Source organism: Molothrus aeneus, chromosome 6, assembly GCF_037042795.1.
Source record: "Molothrus aeneus isolate 106 chromosome 6, BPBGC_Maene_1.0, whole genome shotgun sequence".
NCBI classification, from domain to species: Eukaryota; Metazoa; Chordata; class Aves; order Passeriformes; family Icteridae; genus Molothrus; species Molothrus aeneus.
The window spans coordinates 21,890,902-21,910,610 of NC_089651.1; the positions used below are offsets into that span (position 1 = coordinate 21,890,902).

Sequence of the window (19,709 nt, forward strand, 5' to 3'; positions counted from 1 at the left end):
TTGTGCTAAAGGGATTTTTTGTCAGTGACTTATTGGAGTAGATGACCAAATTGCTTGTTTTTCTTCGACTGCATTCACTTTCCTTGCTCCAGGTAACCTAATCCTGTTGTTTTTAACTGTCTTCTATGTTCCCTCAGTAAGTCATTACTGATTTTTCCTGACTACTTATGTTTCTAAAACAACATTGGACTGTTTATTTTAGAGAACACACAAATGTTGGTTAAAATCAGAGATAGTGGAGTTTGGACAAAAGGAGCTCTTGTAAAACATGAGAAGCATGTTTATCACTCTGTTCCCAAAAGCTGTCAAGAGAAGTCACCTGCCCAGTGCACGGGTGCTGCTCAGGTTTAGCCAACAGACCACAGCACCCTGTGATCCACGTGGGTCACTTAGTTGTTTTCCCAGCAAGCTGCCTGGAAACCTTCTTGCCTCAGCACGTCTTTCTTCTCACGTGCAACTCACTTTCTTTGACTGGATAGTTTGCCACAAGCTCGTGTGGGGACCTAAGGTCAAAGGTCAATCACCTTTGAAGTAGAGTGTCATCACTGGTGCTGAGCACCAGCAGAAATTAATATCAAGGAACAGACCACTGGCCAAAACATCTTTTGCAAAACGAGGATGAGGATGATGATGATGACAACAATAATAATAGTAGTACAAAGATGAATGAATGCATGAATGAATGATTCATACAATGGCCCTGCTTTCAGTCTTTATTTCTCCCTCAGAACTAAGAGTGGAGCCTCTGTGCACACAAATGACATGTGAGATGCCCATCTCAGGCAGGCTGTGCATCTACAACTTCTAGCTCAAATGACTCCAAATTTGCTCCAAGTGGTTTTAGCCAGGGCCTCTGGGACGTTCATCAGTATTGCAAAAATCAGATCAAACATATGAATATTGGGGTGTGTTGTATACTTCCTCATTCAGCAGAATATGATGCTCATTCCTTACTAGAGCAGAGCAATGCACACTCTCCAGGATGCTTCTGAGTGTATATGGTGCTGAAGTATTGTAAGTAATAAATGGTGTACCCAAAAGTGCCTAGCTGCAGTGGTGATTAATCATTTAGGCCCTGATCCTGCAAACATGCATGAGTTTAATGTTACTACTATGAGTAATCCCCTTGATCTCAAATTAGATTAGTCACAGTCTTAACACTTGGCACGTGAATAAATGTTTGCGGGGCTAGAGCCCTATTTATGGCCTGATCTTGCAAATTATTACTGTCTAGCACTGTGCCTCTGTTTCTGAATATTTTCACCAATGCAAAAAAAATACCCCAAATCCTCACTCTCCTGAATTGTGAACATTGCAGGATTAGATCTGCTATTTGGCATGTATGTACAGCTCTGCATCGTGTAGGTCATGGATAGATACAGCTGTATCTGGCCATGGGCGTGGGCCTTGATGCAAAGCACACAAAAGCTGATCACTGTCAATGTTTTTTACTGTCCTTTACCACTGGTTCTAAGATTTAGGTCTACCATCTACAGTGTAAATGGAATTTTTCTCCTACTTTTTTTTTTTTAAAGAAAGGAAGAGAGAGAGATACATTAAATCAGTTTTGCTAACTTAGGATGAGGACAATAAGGAACCCAATAAACAGCTTGCAAATTTAAGTCACCAGTCTAATCAAATTCCTCTGGGCTGCAGTGTCCTTTCTGTGAAATCAACCTGCATTAAAGCGGCTGGGTTGCTGTTTGTGAATGTACCATCTCTGCAAATTACCGCTGCTCCGTTGCATTGTGTTTGTATGAATGGGGGTGACATGTGCTTGCCCACAGGTCCACGTGAGAGAGGTGGGGTGAGGAAGGAAAGATATTTTTAAAATGAATCTAGAGGGAGAAAGTGGAAGCTGCGGCTTCACAGAATGTGAATGGTATCCTAAAATAACCCCTGTCATCTGCCCACCCACCCACTGCCAAAATCAAGGTGCAGCTCTTTCATTTAAAATTAATTCTTGGCCCCAGAGGGTATCGATAGATCAATATCTTGTGCTTCTGATCTCTTGCGGGCCACCCTTCAATGCCTCATGCAAGGGCTAAAAACAGAAAGATGCAACACAAAAGATACCGCAGTCAGCTCAAGCAAGGGGGATATTTTTAGATCAGAAAAGGGAAAGGAGGGGAGAGAGAAAGGAAAGAGAGGGAGAGAGGCTGGTCTAGGGTTTGCAATCTAATTTAGTCTCCCTCTTCCCCCCCTCCTTTTTTTTTTCTCTCTCTCTTTTTTTATTCCATCGGTGGTATTTTCCATACAATCTGATTTCTGCCCGCTTGGCTGGGGGGGCTGGGGGGAGGGGGGTGGGCTGGCACAGCAAAGCCAGGCTGAAGATTCTGGAGTTTTATGGCTCATTCCAGCTAGTGGCTTCTCTCTGCCAGTTGAATTAATTTGATACTATTTTTGAAAGTCAGTGTTTCTAAGGGAGACCTAATGACGCAATGACGTCAATGCAGGTCAATAGCACACACTGGAGGAACTGACTGTGCTACCGGGAGCCAAGGGCTGGGAGCCCGCTCCAGCAGCCCGGCTCCCGCACACATCCCCGCCGCCTCCCTGGCCACCCCCCGCCCCTCACGCCCCTCGGGGGCTGTGGCAGTCACCTCCCACCCCCCCCCCCCCCCCAAAAAAAAAAAAAAAAAATCTGCGGTGAGAAGCAGAGTGGTGGAAAAGAAGCCCACCCTCGCTACCTGTGAAAGGCAGCGTTATTATGGCTGTGCACGCACCCGGAGGGAGGGAGGGAGGCAGGCAGGGACACGCGTGTGCCCGCCGGCCGGCCGGGCCCGCGGGCTATAAATAGCAGCGGCGGGGTGCGGGGCGGCGGGGGCCGAGCGATTCCGTCCCGCGCACTCGCTCAGGAGGTGCCGGGCTCGGCGGTGCGGGGGTGGTGCGTGGGCGGCGGGGCGGGGGGGCGGCGGGGCGGCGGGGGAGGGGAGGAGGGGGCTGCTGCTTCTCCCTGTCTCCAAGTCAGGCTCTGAACACGAACTGGCTTCTTTTTTTTTTTTTTTCCTCTCCCTCTTTTTTTTTTTTTTTTTTTTTTTTTTTTTTTTTGCCTTTCTCCTGGAAGAGTGCAGGCACACATTACGCGAAACCCACAGCCTTTCGCGATACACAGCTAGAAACGCTCTAGTTTATTTATATAGCCCCTCCACCCTCGGCTCTTCCCACCAGTCCCCAAATTCCCTAGAAATCCAGCTAAGGCGTGGGGAAGAGGAGAAAGCAGTTTTGGAGGGGAGGGAGTTATTTATTTTTGTTTTGTTTGGGGATTGTTTTGCTTTGTTGATTTTTTTTCTTTGCATACAAAAATAAGTGAAGAAGATTTTGCAAGGTAGGTTTCTCTGTGCGTGCGTGTGTGTGTGTGTGTGTGTGTGTGCAGGTGTTTTCCTTTTGCTTTTTGCAAAGTTTTCTAATTTCAGTTGTTAGATGCTTTTACAAGAAGTAGACTTTTCTGATTTGTTCGGCTGCCTGCCTTGGAAAAGACTGGACAGCGTTGCATTCCCCCTCCTTGTGAAGAGTTCTCTAGGCTATCGTGTCGTGTGTCCTGTGCATTTGATGTTCCTGCAGGAAAGCATGCTAGTTTGCAAGCTCAAACTGCAGGCAGGGAGCTATGCATTTAAGACCCACACACACTTATTGTAGAGGCTGCAACTTTCATTTTGTCACATTTTGGGGTGGGGGGAGAAGAAAGGCGTCAAGTCACTCGGGAAACGAGCTTGCAAATGAAATTTTAATTGCAGAAAGAGTAAAAGTCAGCAGTGTTGAAGCTAAGGAGAATGGGAGGGAGTTGACATTTCTTGCATAGAGAATTTGCTACCACTGGGAATAGACTGAAAGTCCATAGTGGAGGGGGGGAAATAGGTAAAATAGTAACAAAGTAAATGATGAGGCAAAATTCTAATTAAAGTGATGCAGGAAAGGCTGTGAGAGGCTGTTACAAGCTCTAACCACCTGTAGAGGGAAATCTTTATACATAGTAATTTCTGATAGCTGATCTATAGAGAAATTAAAGAGAATTACAGGTTCCAAAGTTTGCTGCTCTGCAACGTTCAAGCCAAGATGCCAAAATTCTTGGTTAATTCTTGGTGGCTTGCAAATTGCAGATACTGTTAGCTCAAGAGAAGTAGGGGTTTAGCAGCTACTGATTCTTAGTCTCCACCTTGGCTGCAGCCATCTGTGGTGCACATCCTGGTTTTCTTTACTGCTGCCACACTCAACGTGGTTATCAAGAGATATCTTGCCTGAGAAGAGTGGGTTTGATTTATTACTAATTTCAAGCAGCTTTTTTAATTGGAAAAAGTTGGATGGTCTTCACTGTCTGAGGGGAAGGTTTCCAAAGTTGCTGTAGGAACCAACTGGTCTAACCAGTGGAAAATATTTTTCCCTTCAGATGATCCTGCCCAAGTTCTGTATAACCAGAAGAGTAATACCTTGTGACAACTGACACAGGGCACAATGTGGATAATGTGTTGCACCTTGGGCAGTGCTTTTTCTTCTGAGGAATCTCAGGGCACTAAGCAGAGCAATGAAGCAGCCTGACCTCAGAGGGGATACAACATGCAACAGCAGGGTGATGACCAAGTGCCTCAGAAGGGTGAGGTGGCAGTGGAAGTCAAAGCCGTGGCAGGTTGTGGAGAAAGTCAAAAGTGAGGTGGTTAGGAGGCAGCATTTTCCCTTCACATTTGCTCATATGCTATTTTCACCCCTTGTCATGAAGGACAGACCTGTCAAGAATGGGCTGCTGGTAACAAAGCACTCATTTCTTAATCATAGTCATAGAATGGTTTGGGTTGGAAGGGACCTTAAAGATCATCTAGTTCCAACCCCCCACTGCCCACTTGACCATGTTGCTCAAGGCCCTATCCAACCTGGTCTTGAACACATCCAACACTTAATTCTTCTGATGCCTGCTGCATCATTGGTCCACCTCCCTTAGAGAAACATGGAGATCTTAAGTTAACTTGGACTTGAATCACCTCTACTGCCATCTGTTGACCCCTCATCTCTCATTTGCCTGTCCAGCTAGGGAAACATGGAAATCCTGTGTTTTATTCCTATGAACCTTGATGCATGTGTCTTTGGGGTCATCTGAGTAGTGAGACTGCAGAAGGTGAAACAGCACAGGACAGTGCCACTCTCTTGTTTCCTCCATATAACATTACAGCAGCTGGAGTGCATCACCTCGGGGTGCTATTTTGCGTCCAACCTGTGCCCTCATTATCTGCATTAACACCTCTGATTTTTGGTTCAATGATCTCAATCATCTTCTGGCAAAACCTCAAGTTGTTCCCACCCCTTGTTTACTGTGGCTTGTGCTTCATCTTTTCTTTTCTCTGTTCCTTATCCCAACCCCCAAATCTTTGATTGATCTGGATATCTGAATGTTTTGAAATGCCATCAGATTTAAACAGCTTCAGGAGTTCCTCCCTTGACACTTCAAGAAAGCAGTCAGTGGCAGGATGACTCTCTGTAATGGGTTTTCATTAAAATCCTTTCACTTCCTCCTCTCTGGGGACTTCTGAGGTCCTACACATGGTCTTCTCCATACAAACTCTCTTTAACCCAGATATTCTCACATCCACTTCACCTATGAGTCACTGCACTTTCTAGCCTACAATTACATTTGCATAGCTTGTGCAATAGAGGGAATTCTCCAGCTTGCACACTGCTCATCTACCCTCCTGCAGCTTTCCAGATGCTGCGTCTTTTCATGTCAGGTTTAGAAGGATTCTTTGTATTGAAAGAGCTAACCACTACCTCTTTTTCTGCCCTGTCTTTTCTCTCTACTACCATCTCCTCCTAGCCCAACAGGGAACAGGACTGCATCAACACAGGATCTTATCCTGAAAATGCTTATGTTGGTTTAGATGCTTGTGCAGAAGGATATTCCTTATTAAGACTCCTCCCAGTTTATATGGTCTTCTGCTACTCCTGATTTTCTCATGTTAAACTATGTGCTGTGATGCAACTTATCTCAAGGAGACTGCATAAACCAATTCTAAAGTGAAGTTTTTATTTAAGAAGGTGGTTGTTTATGTCACCATACAGCATATTAAGTGTCAGGTGGACAGCCATATAGATGAAAATCCTGTATTTCTTCTCACAGTACTTCTCCAAATGGTCTTACCAAGAATTGCATAGTACCTCTGGAGATATGGATACATTCTTCTTCATAGTAAATGGGCAATGAAAGTACTACTTTCCTATGAAAAGCCTTCAGAGAGGCAACCCCACACTACCTTATAAACTCTGGACACAAGAAGCAAAACTCTTTCTTCTACTAAACTATGCATTCTGTAGAAGGACTGGACAAAAGGTCAGTGCTGGTGAGGTAGAGCAAAATAGTTTCTTACTTGGACTCCCTTTTAATTTATAGAAATATGAGCAAGAGGACACAAGTCCACAAACTGTCTGACAGAAGGACTGCCCTCTCTCAATTTCACTGCAGACCTCTCTGAAAGACACTCCAAAATTCAGTGACACCTATGTTCAGTCCCACTGCCCAGTTAGTTCACCTCTGCTTTCTCAATTGAAAACCTAGTACCAAGACAAGTGGCTCCACTCATCCTCATACTCCTTGGAGTATTTTGATATTTTTGACATTTTTCCCCTTGAAATACCTGGATCACAAATAGGATTCAAAGATTGTCTCAGCCCTCATATTTTCTCTATTGCATCACATTCTTGCAGATTCTTGTTGTGTAGAAGATTCAGTTCTTCCTGCTTTTCAGACTTAGCCAGCTTCCCCATTGACTCCCACTGTGAGTGGAGGCCATGCATCTTGCTCTTTCTGCTTGCTTACTTCCCACTTCTCTTTGTACTACCCAAGGTCTCCTGTCTATGATCTTGTCTGTCACTTTCTGTAATCCTATCAAAATTATCTGCACAATATAAATACTGTTATTTATAATATAAATTATATGTTAACTCCATAATATAATTTATAATAGAACAATAATATTTCTGCAAAATATAACTATTCCAAAATATAAAACCATGCTGGGACACAAGTAATTTTCCTCTGTTTTTCACAGGACTCTGTTTTGTGCCCTTCCATTTGAATTGTAACCTCATGGGGCAGGTATTGAGTCTTGTTCATTCTTTTGTCCAGTACCTGTCACATCACAGATGGGTAGGTAACAATGACACAATCTGTCATTATTTTTACTTTTTGTCCCCCCTGAATAACTATCCAGCTTTATTTTAATGCTCCATGCTGTTTTCAAGTGTTGACTCCCAGCTAGAATGTTCCACATTCTTACTTTTTGGTTCTGGATTTGCACAGCACCCAGTAGGATGGGAGCTTAATCTGAGATTGCCAACATATGATAATGGAGCTCATGTTTGAAAGTTTAACTTGTGACGTGTTGCTAATGTAAGGAGCAATCAGCTGATACAACATTAACATTAACAAAAATTAACACATTTCTAAATTTAGCTAAATATTCATTCTCAGTCTTGAACAACAACTCAGAATAGCTTTTACATGCAAACCTTGAACTACTCAGAAAATCATTACCTGGAATGTAATTCAGACTTTGTATCTCTGTTCATATAGCCCCATAATAATTGCAATTACTGCAAAAGCAGCACAAAACAGTGATCTGTGAGACATTTGCATAAGTGTATGGGTTTCATCCCCTGGCTCTGCAGCAGGCATTTATAGCAATATGATAATAGCCTGCACTTCTCTGTTGCTCATCCATGGATCTCCAGATATTCTACTAATACTCAGTAAGATCTGTATGATACTTCTCCATCCAGTTCACATCATGAGCTTTGTAAGTATTAATACATGTCTCTTGTCATTAAAAGGATGTACAGACAGCCACAGCAAGAACCAGACAGAGCTGCTGCCCATCCTGTGCTTTGGAGGGGACAAAATGGAGAGAACCACTGTAGTTCCCCTACCTGCAGTTTGCCATATATTGGCTAGTGGTAGTGGTTTGATCAGGTGTGTGCAAGGCAGTGGTGTTCCTGAGGGCTTTCTAAAGGGCCAATACTCTTTCAAGTAATGAAATTTGTCCTTCTTCCTGTGAATTTCATGGCTTGTCTTGTCTTCTCAGTGATAGCTGTTAGTCCAGCAGCTGTCACAGTTTTCCCTAGGGGAGCTGAAGCATGTCTTAGCAGTAAAAACTTATAGATGTTTCTGCTCCAATGCCCAGTCACATGAATGAGCTCCTCCCAATTCATGGCCAAATAACACCATGTACTAGTAGACATAGTCACTTATTGGCAAAATAAAAGAATGTGAATTCTACCATGTTTCTGTTGAGAAGATCCAGCATCTGGGAAAGTAAAAGCCATTGGTGCTTGCCCAGCTGGTCCTCCTGGGACTTTCACAAGTTCTGTACACACCGATGGTTTGCCAGTCACAGTCAGGGAACCAGTGGCTTAATTTGTAAACTGCTCATAGAAAACACAGCTTGGATCTGAGCACAAACAACTTGGATCTTGGTGCCACTTATAGGGTTGAACTTGCTATTAGCACACAGTGCATAAATGTTAACTGAGGACAAAAATAGATGTTCAGACAAAAAGTCATATGTGATCTAGATCTTTTGATCCATTTGTGTTTTAATTTTCCTTCATGCTATTGGAAACTACCAGATGTTTCTGCTTTACTGAATGTGGATTTCTGTAATTTGGGGGTCCAGAGAGATAGGAATTCCAGGACTACTGAACAGTGTGAATTTGAGACTTTTTGTTACCCCAAAAGGTAAGTAGAAGAGTGAATGATGAAATCACCACCCTGTCCTTATTTGAATATGTGTTACATTTTCTGGCTGAGTAGCAATTTTTTGTTGCAATTTTTGATAGCCACATCGAACTACATTATGAGGAAGAACAAATCAGAAGCAACAAACAAGCAAAGAACAGTGTTACAGAAGCACCATAGGTCAGGATAAGAGCTCACAAGGCCATGTCTTCATAACCCTAGGCATCTCACCTTGTCTTTTACCTCACCATCTAAGAAATGAAGCTAAATTAATGTATTTTCTTTTTCCCACCTGCCTGTCTTCTGCCTTGAGAGAACTTGACTTTTTTTTCTTTGATGGATCCTTTGGCTTCATGATTTTTTATCTCAGAAAATAAATTCTTCCTAAATTAGTTTGATATCACCCTACCCATATCCCATTCTCTCACACTGACTGTAATACTGGATAGCTTGAGGTAAAGACTGACACAGATTTTTGGCATTTCTTCATCACAGCCTTCTCTTATTTTCTACTTGTTCAAGTTCCTGTATAATTTACCTTGAAGTGTTGTCTTATCTTTTGGTCTTGTTTATAACTCTTTCTTTAAGGTGGTTGCCAGATATATGTGCACATTATGTTAAAGGTCGTGGGTCTTATTTGTGACAAATTTCATTTTAAAGGCTAATGAAAATCAAATCTTAGTGTAAAGGCTCATCAAATTTGTAGCAGTATTCCTCAAAGGTTATGCTCCTTGTATCTGAAGTATGATGTTTATTCACTGTATTTCTTCCATAGGTTTAACTTTTATTAAGAAGTGATATGAGTTTCTTTTGATATCATCCTCAATATTGAGACCTTAGTACTTCCACCAGCTTCATTATGCTAATACTTTTCTTCTTTTCATCCCTGTTATGCAGAAGTATGTCTCCAGGGCCTGATTTTGCAGCCATTGGAGGAAAATCCAGTTTCTATCCTTCTACATGTTATAGCAATGATATATATCTATAATGTAAACAGAAAAGATAATGGTGACAAAGCAACCCACATATACTGACATTTCAACCCCAAACTGTTCAACGTGTTTATTAATACAATCTCTGTAAGATGATACTTGCACAAGTTGTCTATTTATTGGTGTCCTGGTATATGCATTTAGGTTCTCAAAATGATCCATAAATTGAAGTCTTAGTAAGTCCTTGATCTTCTGACACAGGTGAGATTTTCTTTACTAATGTACTGCAGTTTCTCATTCTGATGTTGGAGGTAAAGTGTTCCTTTCCTCCTTTGGCTTCCTTGCATGCTCTAATCTCTGATTATTTATAATATTGCTGTCTTCTTACTGATGACTTTTATTGATTATCTCAATGCTATAGATATCTTCAAGAACATCCTCTTTAGGTAAGTGAGTATTGTCTTATCTTCATTTCATGAGTAGATATGCCAAGCATATAGTGATTGGCACTTCATCTAAAATTTGAGGACCTCAAAATTATTCAAGAAAAAGCCTTTCCATGAGAAATTTCAGATCAATATTTGTTGTAGCAAATTTGTGATTGGAAGAGGAATATCTAGATTCTAATCCTCTGCTTTAACTAGCAATTACTCTTCCTCAGTCCTTTCACTAGCATATACTCCACCCCCTATAAAAACCAGCAAATTCTTGAATAGATGTTGCTCTAATTTATTTCCATTTCAATGTTATTACTCTTTCTTCTGCATTCTATGTTTTCCTGTAACAAGAATTAACTAGTAGAAGTTTTTGATTAACCTGTACCTTTTATTCAAAAAGATGAGGTGAGTTTGTGAGATCCTAGTATATCCTGGTGGCACTTCATTCTGTTTCTGTTTATCTTCTGTTCTCCTTATGTTTGGAACATATCACATGTCTTTCAGCTGCTTGGGTAAACTAGGCCAAGAACAGACTTGAAATGTTAGTGGAAGTAAGACTGGGTTAGGGGAATATTTTATAGCAATTATTTTATTGAATGGCTAACAGGTGAGCAGAACTCCAAGTTCTGAGGAAGTAACTGTCAAACTACAGCAGAGCCAAATTGAGAAAGAGGTGGTGCTTGAATTTGCTGGATCAAAACCCCGAACAAGTTATAAATACCACTAAAATAGTTTTATTTTCAAAGTATACTGCTTTTAAAGTGTCATAGTTGGTTTTGAGCAGCAATTTTGTGCATGCTAATGTTTTACGATTAATAAAAATAGTAGTACCCCAATGCGGGACATTATCCATCAGGGCAGAGTCTGAAAGGGAAATTTCCAAGAGTGAGGACAGTTCAATATGTGGAGCATACGTGTTAGAAACTGGGCTGCCCCTTTGGCATCTTCAGTAGCTATGGATGAAAGATCATGTACCTGCAGGTGGTGGGGACTGTGCTGCTTCAGTCGCTTCAGTCAGGTATCACTTTACAGAGGACAGGATCCATTGCTTTCATTAAGACTTCATTGGCAGGGAGGCTTAATTGTTCAAAAATTAGATGGCTAATAACTAAAATATCGAGATAGAAGATTTTCTTTTTAGTGCTTCTAATGATCAGGAGAAATGGGAACTGCTGTTTGGTACATGGTCACCTGCCAAACATTCTTTTCATTTTGGATAGCTTCCATTTTTTTTTTTTTTTTTGTGCGAGAAATTCTCTGGGCACTGGATGTCACTTCAGCTAAGCCTTTAGCAGCAGGCAGGGACCACAGGAGATGGTTCTGCTGAGATGGAGATGATGCATAGGACTGGAGAAACAGGGGAGAGCGAAGGGGAAGGCAGGGTTTTATGAAAATGAGGGTGAAAGGTGGTACTACTGCTTCCATGAGAACATGTTAAACCCATTGGTAGGAAGATCTAGCTCTTTCACTAAGACTAGAGAGCTTAGGAGAAAAAGAAACTCAAAAAAAATAAACCAAATCCTCCATCCCCAACACAAACAAACAACCAAAATCAAACCTAAATAACCCACACATGTGACTGCAAGGAGCTGCTCAGGGTGTGAAGCAGAGAGGGTATTCCAGGTATCTTTATGGCTGGAGAGGGCCCGAGGTCCAGGAGTTGCAAGGCTTGCCAGTATGCCCACTCCTGACCCACCTCAGAGATCATCCTTTGTACACAACCAGGTTGATACCTTTTTCTCTGTGACAGACAAAAACTAAAGCTGAACAGCTTTCCTCTGTTCATGTGCACAAAAGTGAACACTACAGAGAAATGCAAAGCTCTTGGGGTGTGTGTGGGAGGGAAGAGAGTAGATGATCATCCCTTCCTTCCACAGTAAGCCATGGGTTATCTGAAAGCTCTTGTGTCTGAGTGACAAAAGACAGTTGAGGTGGGCACTCCTCCATACTCAGACTCCTGTGTTCCCTAATGTTTTTATTAATCCAAGATGAGCTTTGTTGCAGCTCCTCAAAGAAGGTATGTTGTGTGTCTTACACTCTGTCTGGGCTCTTGAGATGTCTTGGTCTATCCCTGGTATAAGGTCTTTCCCTACAGTGGTATTTCTCTGCATCTGTCTGGCTTCTGGGCTGCTACTACTATAAAGGCCAACTTCCCAGGTGTATATGGTGAAAACATGGTTTAGGTTGGGCTTTTCTCCTAGGTCTGAAGCACAACATCTGTCCCGGTCCTGGGAAGATAGATTTGTGGCTGGCATGCCAGAGATGTGTGAATGAAAATGGATCTGCTCACTTCTACCTGAGAGTGTGTGTAGTCATTTTAAAATGCCTAATCTGTCTCTCCAAGCCTGACAGTGCCTATGATGTGATCTCATATAGGTGTGTGATGTCCCCCTCCCTGCGTGCTGCTGTATCGCTGTATCACTACCATAGCTTACAATGGCATTGTGTGGCTGAGACAGAGGCGGAGACAGCCTTACCTCATTGATTGCAGTTTATTGACATTAGGAAATTCATTGTCTGCAAAAGAAGTTGGTAATAATTAAGTGAGTTAATAAATAAGGAATGTGTGTGTACAGATTAGACAGTAAATAACTTACTGGCTTCTTGATTGCCCCAGCATCGTGCTTCTCTCTTCATGCAAGGTGTGAAAAGGGCTGATGGTGGGCAGGGTATGGTAGGATATTCTCACCTGGTGAAGAGATGGTCCCATAAACCTTGGCTTTCCTTGGGATGCTGGGGTGTATGCCTGAGCCTGTCCCCGGGGCGGGGAGATTGTTTAATGCTTTTAGTGCCATTTTCCAACAAATGAGAGATGAGTTTAAAAATAGCAACAGCCCTTTGCGTTTGCCTTTTTTTAGGCATTTTAAGAAACAGCTGCATCCCTTTGACTGGGAGACAGGGAAGGCGATCTGCTCTTCAAGGTCCTCATTAGCTCCTCTGGGACTGTGGAAGGGCTACTGCTGCCCTCCCCTCGCGGCTGCATTTGTTAATTGACCCCTCTTCACTCACTTAGTGGCAAGAGAGGTCGTTTCAGAGATGTGTTTTGCTTAATGGGAGCAGGGAAAGGTGTGGTGCTTAAAGAAAATCCCTCTCTTGGCCAGATAAACCCCGGATTTGTCAGCAAGACAATTCTCTTTTGTCTGGTTGCTATTGATGCCTGGGTTTGAGGCGGGGGGCTCGGGGGTGCGAGTGCGTGTCTGTGTGTGTACCACTGTGCAAGCTCAGGTTTAGACATTTGCGTACAGACAATAGCAGCATTATAATTTTTAATTGCAATTTCATTTGATATTCTCTCCCTTTCCCCCACCCCTCTCTCTGTATAATCTGGATCATTGCTCTCTGTAGCTGATTCCGTGGGAGACCAAGCAGAGTGCGTGGGTGCAGAATATAGAAAGCCAGAGCCATAGAATCTGTTATTTGCGTCATTCTAGGAGACGGGGCTGTTTGCCTGACAAATATACAGAATTAATCCTGGTTTTATCAATATCTGTCTTTTGCTACAGTAGCCAAATACAAGTGTAAAGTGGTAGGGGGACTTGCTGCTGGTGCTGTTGTTGATATGGGGAGGGGGGCACGCGGGGGGGTGACAGGGAAAGAGAAAAAGTGAGGATGCTAAAATATATTCAGCAACCCCCATGCTGTTTGCCTTACAAATATTCAGAAAACAGGCTTATGTTTCTAACTTGTTTTTTGTTAAAATTGGTAACCACGAGAAGGGAACTGGGGGGGGGGGCGAGGGGGGGCTAATGTTCTTGCAAGGTCTGGCTATGCAGATTGCTCTCCCTACCTGTGCTTCTGCATGGGATATGTGTGTGGTTTTTAAGAAATATTTCCCTGTCCTCAGACCATATCCCCCTCCCCCCCCGCCCGCCCCCCCCCCCCGCCCCAGCCCCCTCAGGATTTTTGTGCAACTGTGCAGAGAACCGCACTACACAAAATATGGGGCTTGCTAATTAACTCTTTTCCTCGAATTGAAAGTGCCTTACTGCAAGCACAAAGCTCCAAGCACAGACATCTTTTATGATGAACTAGAGCCTCTGAAGAGGAGAATCTGAACGTGACGTCAATAGCTGATAACTGACGCAGCCTTGCAAAGGAGTCTCAGGCTGGCTCCTTGCAGCCTGCAAGCCCTAATGATTCTATTTTTTCCCCAGTCCCCCCTTGTAGTGAATTACTAGAACGCAAACACACACACCCCTTTTTTTCATATATATATTTATAGATCCTTTATTCTCCAAACAAAGGGTTTTTTTAAAGGGGGAAAAGGCAGTGGGTGGGGAGGGTAGAATTTTTTTTTAAAAAAACAACCCTTCTTAATGCTGGGTGCAATTCAGTACATGAAACCATCTCTGTGTCTTGGCAAAGCAAGCATCCCTGCCTGAAATCCACATTTGTGCATGATGGCAAACTGGTGCATGGTGGTTGTGTTTTTTCCAAAGCCCACTTTATAAAGACTCCGGAGGAAGAGAGACACAATAATGCTTGCAAGGCAACAGGCAGAGAGGCACAGAGACAGACTCAATACAACTGTGGATTAGGGGTTTGTGCAATAGGACAGCATGGAAGGCGATCAGTTTGGGTCGTTTGGTGTGGGTTTTGTTTGTTTGTTTTTGTTGTGGTGTTTTTTTTTTTCTCTGCAATGATGCACCTAAAGCAAATGTAGATGGTGTTGCAGAAAGAAGCTGGGGTATGGGGGTGCATGGTTGGGGGTTGTTGTGTTGTAGGGGGGCAGACTAAATGCACATTTAATGTTTTGGACGTAGCGTTCCAGCAAAATGCCTTTGTGTGTGGATTTTTTTCCCCAGTACCTGCTAAAAATAGCATCAGGGTTTTGATCGCGTTCCAGAAATAGACAGAGGGTTGCACTTGTATAAAAAGCGAGCGCGGGTGGAAGAAAACCTGGACATCACCGCAGTATTTTTTTTCCAACTCCTGTCTGGAAATTAATTGTTGGATTCTCCCCCTCCTCCCCCCCCCCCCTGCCCCCCCTCTTTCCCCCTCCTCCCCCTCCCTCCCCTAACCGAGGAGTTCCCGTTTGGGTAAGTAGTGATCTTTCCTGTGCATGATACAGAGAGTGGCTGTGAGTCTTGTCTTTATTTTATGCATGCCTGGATTATTTTTGCCTTCCTTTCTACTTTTCCTCTAAAGCGAGAGGGTTATACTCGTCTACATCATGAATTTGGTGCATGCCCGGAGCTCAGACAGAGGGAATTCTTGCAGAAAGGGGAATCACCCTGTCGGTAAATCTCTGAATCAATAGCGAGCTGCAACTCTCTCTCTCTCTCTGTCGGCGCTGTTGAGCCCCTCTCCCTGCCCGCCCCCCCCTCTATTTTCGCCCTCTGCGGGGGGAGAGGCAGAGCCGGCGGCGGGGCCGGGGGCGCCGGCCGGCCGTTTCCCGCAGGGCGGCCGCCGGGAGCTATCCGCGCCCCGGTGCTGAACCCGCCGCTCCGTCGCCGCCGCCGCCGCTCCCGCCACGGGCGGGAGTCGGTCCCGGCCCCGGTGTCCGCCGGGCGGGGGCCGCGCTGCGCCGCCCGCAGCGCCGCTCCCGCGGCGGCTTCCCCGCCGCCGCTCCTCCGCCCGGCGCCGCCTGCCCTTCCCGCCCGTGCGTTTGAAAGAGCCTGTACCTGATGATGGTGCTCCGCAAAATAAGAGGCTATAGGTTGCTTTATTTGGACTCACCCCTTCTCCTCCCACCTCATTTTTCCCCTCTAAGTGCTCACACTTTCTGCAGATCGCGTGTGTGAGAGCGTCTGTTTTTATTATTGCCCGTCCTTCGAGTCCTTAGTCATACCCTCACCAGCGGAGTTGGTGAAATGACTGAATTAGAGGCGAAGTAGTAGGGGATTGTTGTGGTGGATACGGAGTAGCTGTGTGGGGTTACCTCTGTGCTGCAACCACCCGTCACCCCCTCACCGCTTCTGGGAGCCAGGGAAGTTCTCGCTAGTCTACGAGCATGCATGTTCGCAGGCATTCCGGCTAGCAAAGGCATGTCATCAGATTGCATTAAAAGAGACAAGGAAACACCGTCTGGCACTCACATGCACCACCGCGTTATCCCGGACAATGGTATCCCCTCCGAAACCGCCGTGGAAGGGGGCTTAGCCGCAGACTGAGACCTGCAAAGGATGAAAAACGCACGAGGCAGACAATAACCAAGCAAGGAGCTTCCCCCGGAGCACGTTTAGCCGTGGCCTCGCAGTAAAAGCAAGCTTAGAAAATGGTGCACCTACCACACAAAGCCCAGCAACAATTGCGGATCCTGCAGACAATGGCATGATGCAGCCATGAACATCAGTATAGCACAGTACACTGGGCTGGGGTGAGAGCACCTCCTGGCCAAGACCGCATGCAATGGCTCTAATCTAGGCATACAAAAGACATAATTTCTTGCAATTAATCAAACACCAGCGCCTGAATTCACAGCACGGCACTCCACCCACGGCTCCTCTTAATGTCTAAACCGTCCCTTCCCCGAGCTTGCGTGGTCGTATTTACAAGCGGACCAGATATCTATTTTTTTTTGGTTGCTTTTTTTAAGCAAGAAAAAAACCCCTTTACAACACGTGTAGCCAATCATTGCAACTCTTAATATACCTCTACAAAACAGGCATTAAAAACAAGAAATGCCCTCCTTCCTCGCCCCCTCCCTCGCCTTCCCAGCCCTCCCCTCCTAGATCGTTGCCTCACTTGACACAATGCATAAGATTACCCTTAACTGGATCCTATTAAATAATTCAATGGTGGCGGTGTAATTTTGGTTGGAAACTGCACGGATTTCCAAGTCGTGACTGTAAAAGTGAGTAATGTGCTCTGGCTGCGTCATGGCTCCAGTCACAGATGGTTCCAAACTGAGGAGAAATCGTGACTTCGACTTGAGACGTCCCCTCTCCATGAAAAGACCATCCAATCACAACGGCGTCGGGGGGCAGCCGGACTCCGCGGAGCTCGCTTTCTCCTTGCTCTCCCGTCCGTGTGTGTGTGTGTGCCCGTGTGCCCGTGCCTGCGCGCGTGTGTGTATAAAATCCTCAACAAGTTGCAGAAGGGGTAGGGAGAGGAGGGGTTAATCCTGGGGAATCTTCTGCACCTAGTGAGATCGTGACCCTCCCACACAGTACAGTAACTTATATACACACCTGAAGGAAGGGACGCTTTGCTTTTGGGCTTTCCAAAAAAAAACCAAAACACCAAAAAACACCAAAACACTGTTGGTGATGGTTGCACCCCGCGCGGGACTCCCCGGAGCGGCCAGGGACGCGCCCCGCCAGGTAAGTGTTGGAGGTTTTCAAACTTCTGCTGCCTGCGCTGCCCCGGCCGCCCTGCCCGTCCTGCCTGCGCTCCGCTCCGCTCCGTCGCGCCGCTGCCGCTGGTCTCGCCGGGGGCTCGGGAGGCGCGGGGCGTCGTTCGTGCCGCCCGGCGGGCAGCAGCGTCGGGAGGGAGCTGCGGCCATGCGGGATGGGACGCGCGCGGGGGCGTCACGCGTGGGTTTCCCGTGCCGCTCGCGCGGGACCCTTTGCCGCCGCGGGGCAGTGGTGGAACTGCAAGTTCTGGAGTTCGGGCCCGGATGCGAGTCCCCTCGGTCCCCCGCGGGTTTCTGCCCCAGCTCGTTCCGGATGCCGGCGGCCGGGCGGGCCGCGACGCGGACGTGTGTTTGTCTTGCTCTCGTTGCCGCCGGGCACTGGCGGGGCCTCTGGTTCCCCGCAGGCTTTCAGGAGAAGACCTCTGGAGTTCAGTGACACGTCCTGGAAACTTTTAGCAAGCGGGTGTCCTCGCCGGCGGCGGTGGCAGGTGGCTTAGCGCCCAGGACGCCGCTTAGGAGCGGAGGGGAGGGGACGTCCCGCGTCCCCTGCCGACCCGGAAGGGTCGCCCCTCGGGTCTGGCTGGGTCCCCGCGCTGAGGCGGGAGGAATAGGGGAGGAGGCAGCGGCAGGTCCCCGTGTCCCCGGCTGCCCGCCGCGAGGTGGCGGGCGGCCTGGGGCGCCCCCGCCGGGGGGACCGGCGGCTCTGCGCCCGGGGTAGCCCGCGGCGGGGCTGGTCCTTAGCTTAACGGCGCCCCTTTGGCAGAGGATTCCCGGAGAGGGGCTCGGGGAGCGGCAGAAGCGAGAAGGGATCTGGGCTGGCCCAGCCGCACTCTTGGACATGCTCTTGTCGCGGATTTGGTGACTAATTGAACATGGAGGGGGCCTTTTTTTTCTCCTTTTTTTTTTCTTCCCCCATCCTTCCTTCTATCCATCCTTCCTTCCCTCCCGCTCTTCTCTCCTCTCCCCCTTTCGGGAAAAAAAGGGAAAAAAAAAAAAAAAGGAGAAAAAAAAAAAAGCAAAAAAAAAAAAAAGCCGACCGAGGCAGTGTGAGGCGGCCGCTGATTGGTGGGTGACGATTTTAGCCCGCACCAATGAGAGGCCCGCCTGCTCTCTATTTATTTAGCGCTCAGGGGGGAGAGTTTTCTCTTTACGCAGCGCCCGTGCCCAGCGCCGGAGCCTCCGCGCGGAGCGGGGCCGCGGACACGCCGCGCTCCGCCACGCTCCGCGGCCCCGCGCCGCCGGCCCGCCGCGGGGGGGAGGGGGGGTGGCAGGACACCCCCCCCTTCCCTCCCAGAGCCGCCTCGCCCCGGCGGGGTCCTGCGTTTCGGAACGGGACTTGGCGGAGATGGGGGGTGGGGACCCGGCGTGGCGGGGGACGGCGGAGCCGATCGCCCGTGGGTCCTGTGGATGTTATGGTGGCAGCCGGATGGATGGATGTAGGAAGCCGCGGGAGACTTTGTCCTTCGCGAATCTTTTTGCGGTCTGGGCTTGCTGTACATAACTACCTACCCGGGAAGCCCTTACCCCAAAAAGCATTTGCGGAGGGCGCATTCGCCGAAGGAGCAGCAGCTGCGATCGCCGAGCCTTGGACTTATCTAGACTCTGTGGGCTTCTATTATTAATTCCTGGCACCCTTTCCCTTTCCCCATCCAACCCACCCCCCCCAACCCCACCTCCCGCTGTGAGTGTATATATGTGTCTCTAGATATATATGTAGTGAGAGAAATAAACACCCTTTCCCCCCTTTCCTACTCCGCTTGGTCCCCCAGACGTCCAAATATTCCCTGTCGCCTAACTTTTTAATCGACTTTTGCCTAAAGGAGCAAATCACACGTTTATTCGGATAACTGTATGGTGGTTTTTTTATTTCATTAATGGAAAAATAAAAATAGAATAAAACTTCCTAAAAGTTCTCCTATCCTCACCTTCCCCCCCCGCCTCCACCGACCCCCCTCCTTCCAGGGCATAGCCGTGTTTGAAAATATGGGTGTCCTAGTTGATCGAGATTAATTCATAAAAAAAATTCTTCGGAGCGATTCATTAAATGCTCTGTAATCGTGAGCCTCGGTTTATTTCGAGGTGGGGAGGGTGGGATTTACTGGGATCACCCTATAAATAATAGGGAGGGAGGAGGAGGAGGAGGAGGGGGAGGTGCACGGATCCGCCGCGGTTTGGGGGAGACCCCAGTTAGCAGGAGATGCACCATGGAAGCGCTTGCCAAAGGCGCCTCCCTCCCCCCTGCCCACTTCCAACCTGATTTTAAGCAACTTGCAGTCCGGTGATATCTTCACTCACTCTTTCCGCAAAAACTAGAGCCTCCTAAAAGG

The 19,709-nt window shown here is 46.5% G+C and overlaps 1 protein-coding gene and 1 long non-coding RNA gene across 4 annotated transcripts in view; one reads left to right on the plus strand and one right to left on the minus strand.

The window, feature by feature from the left end:
• Positions 1-3,270: 3,270 nt before the first annotated feature.
• LOC136558412 (uncharacterized) overlaps positions 3,271-19,709 on the plus strand; it is a 74,902-nt gene continuing 58,463 nt past the window's right edge. For 2 of the 3 annotated variants that reach the window (XR_010783875.1, XR_010783877.1), the window contains exon 1: positions 15,082-15,124. This is a non-coding gene — a long non-coding RNA (uncharacterized lncRNA). Of the gene's footprint in view, positions 3,329-15,081; positions 15,125-19,709 lie in introns of those variants that run through there. The other variant, XR_010783876.1, reaches the window with a different exon arrangement.
• LOC136557536 (collagen alpha-1(I) chain-like) lies at positions 15,732-18,222 on the minus strand. The gene is made up of 3 exons (XM_066551518.1): positions 17,917-18,222; positions 16,795-17,831; positions 15,732-16,447 (listed from the first exon to the last, which is right to left on the minus strand). The coding sequence occupies exons 1-2, from the start codon at positions 18,220-18,222 to the stop codon at positions 16,917-16,919; spliced, it is 1,221 nt and encodes a 406-aa protein (XP_066407615.1). The 3' UTR covers positions 15,732-16,447; positions 16,795-16,916.

Coding starts and splice junctions, on each gene's coding strand:
- LOC136557536 (XM_066551518.1), bottom strand. CDS start 18,222: ATGTCCAAGAGTGCGGCTGGGCCAGCCCAGATCCCTTCTCGCTTCTGC. Junction 17,832..17,916: donor GTCGGCAGGGGACGCGGGAC/GTCCCCTCCCCT, acceptor GCTTGCTAAAAG/TTTCCAGGACGTGTCACTGA.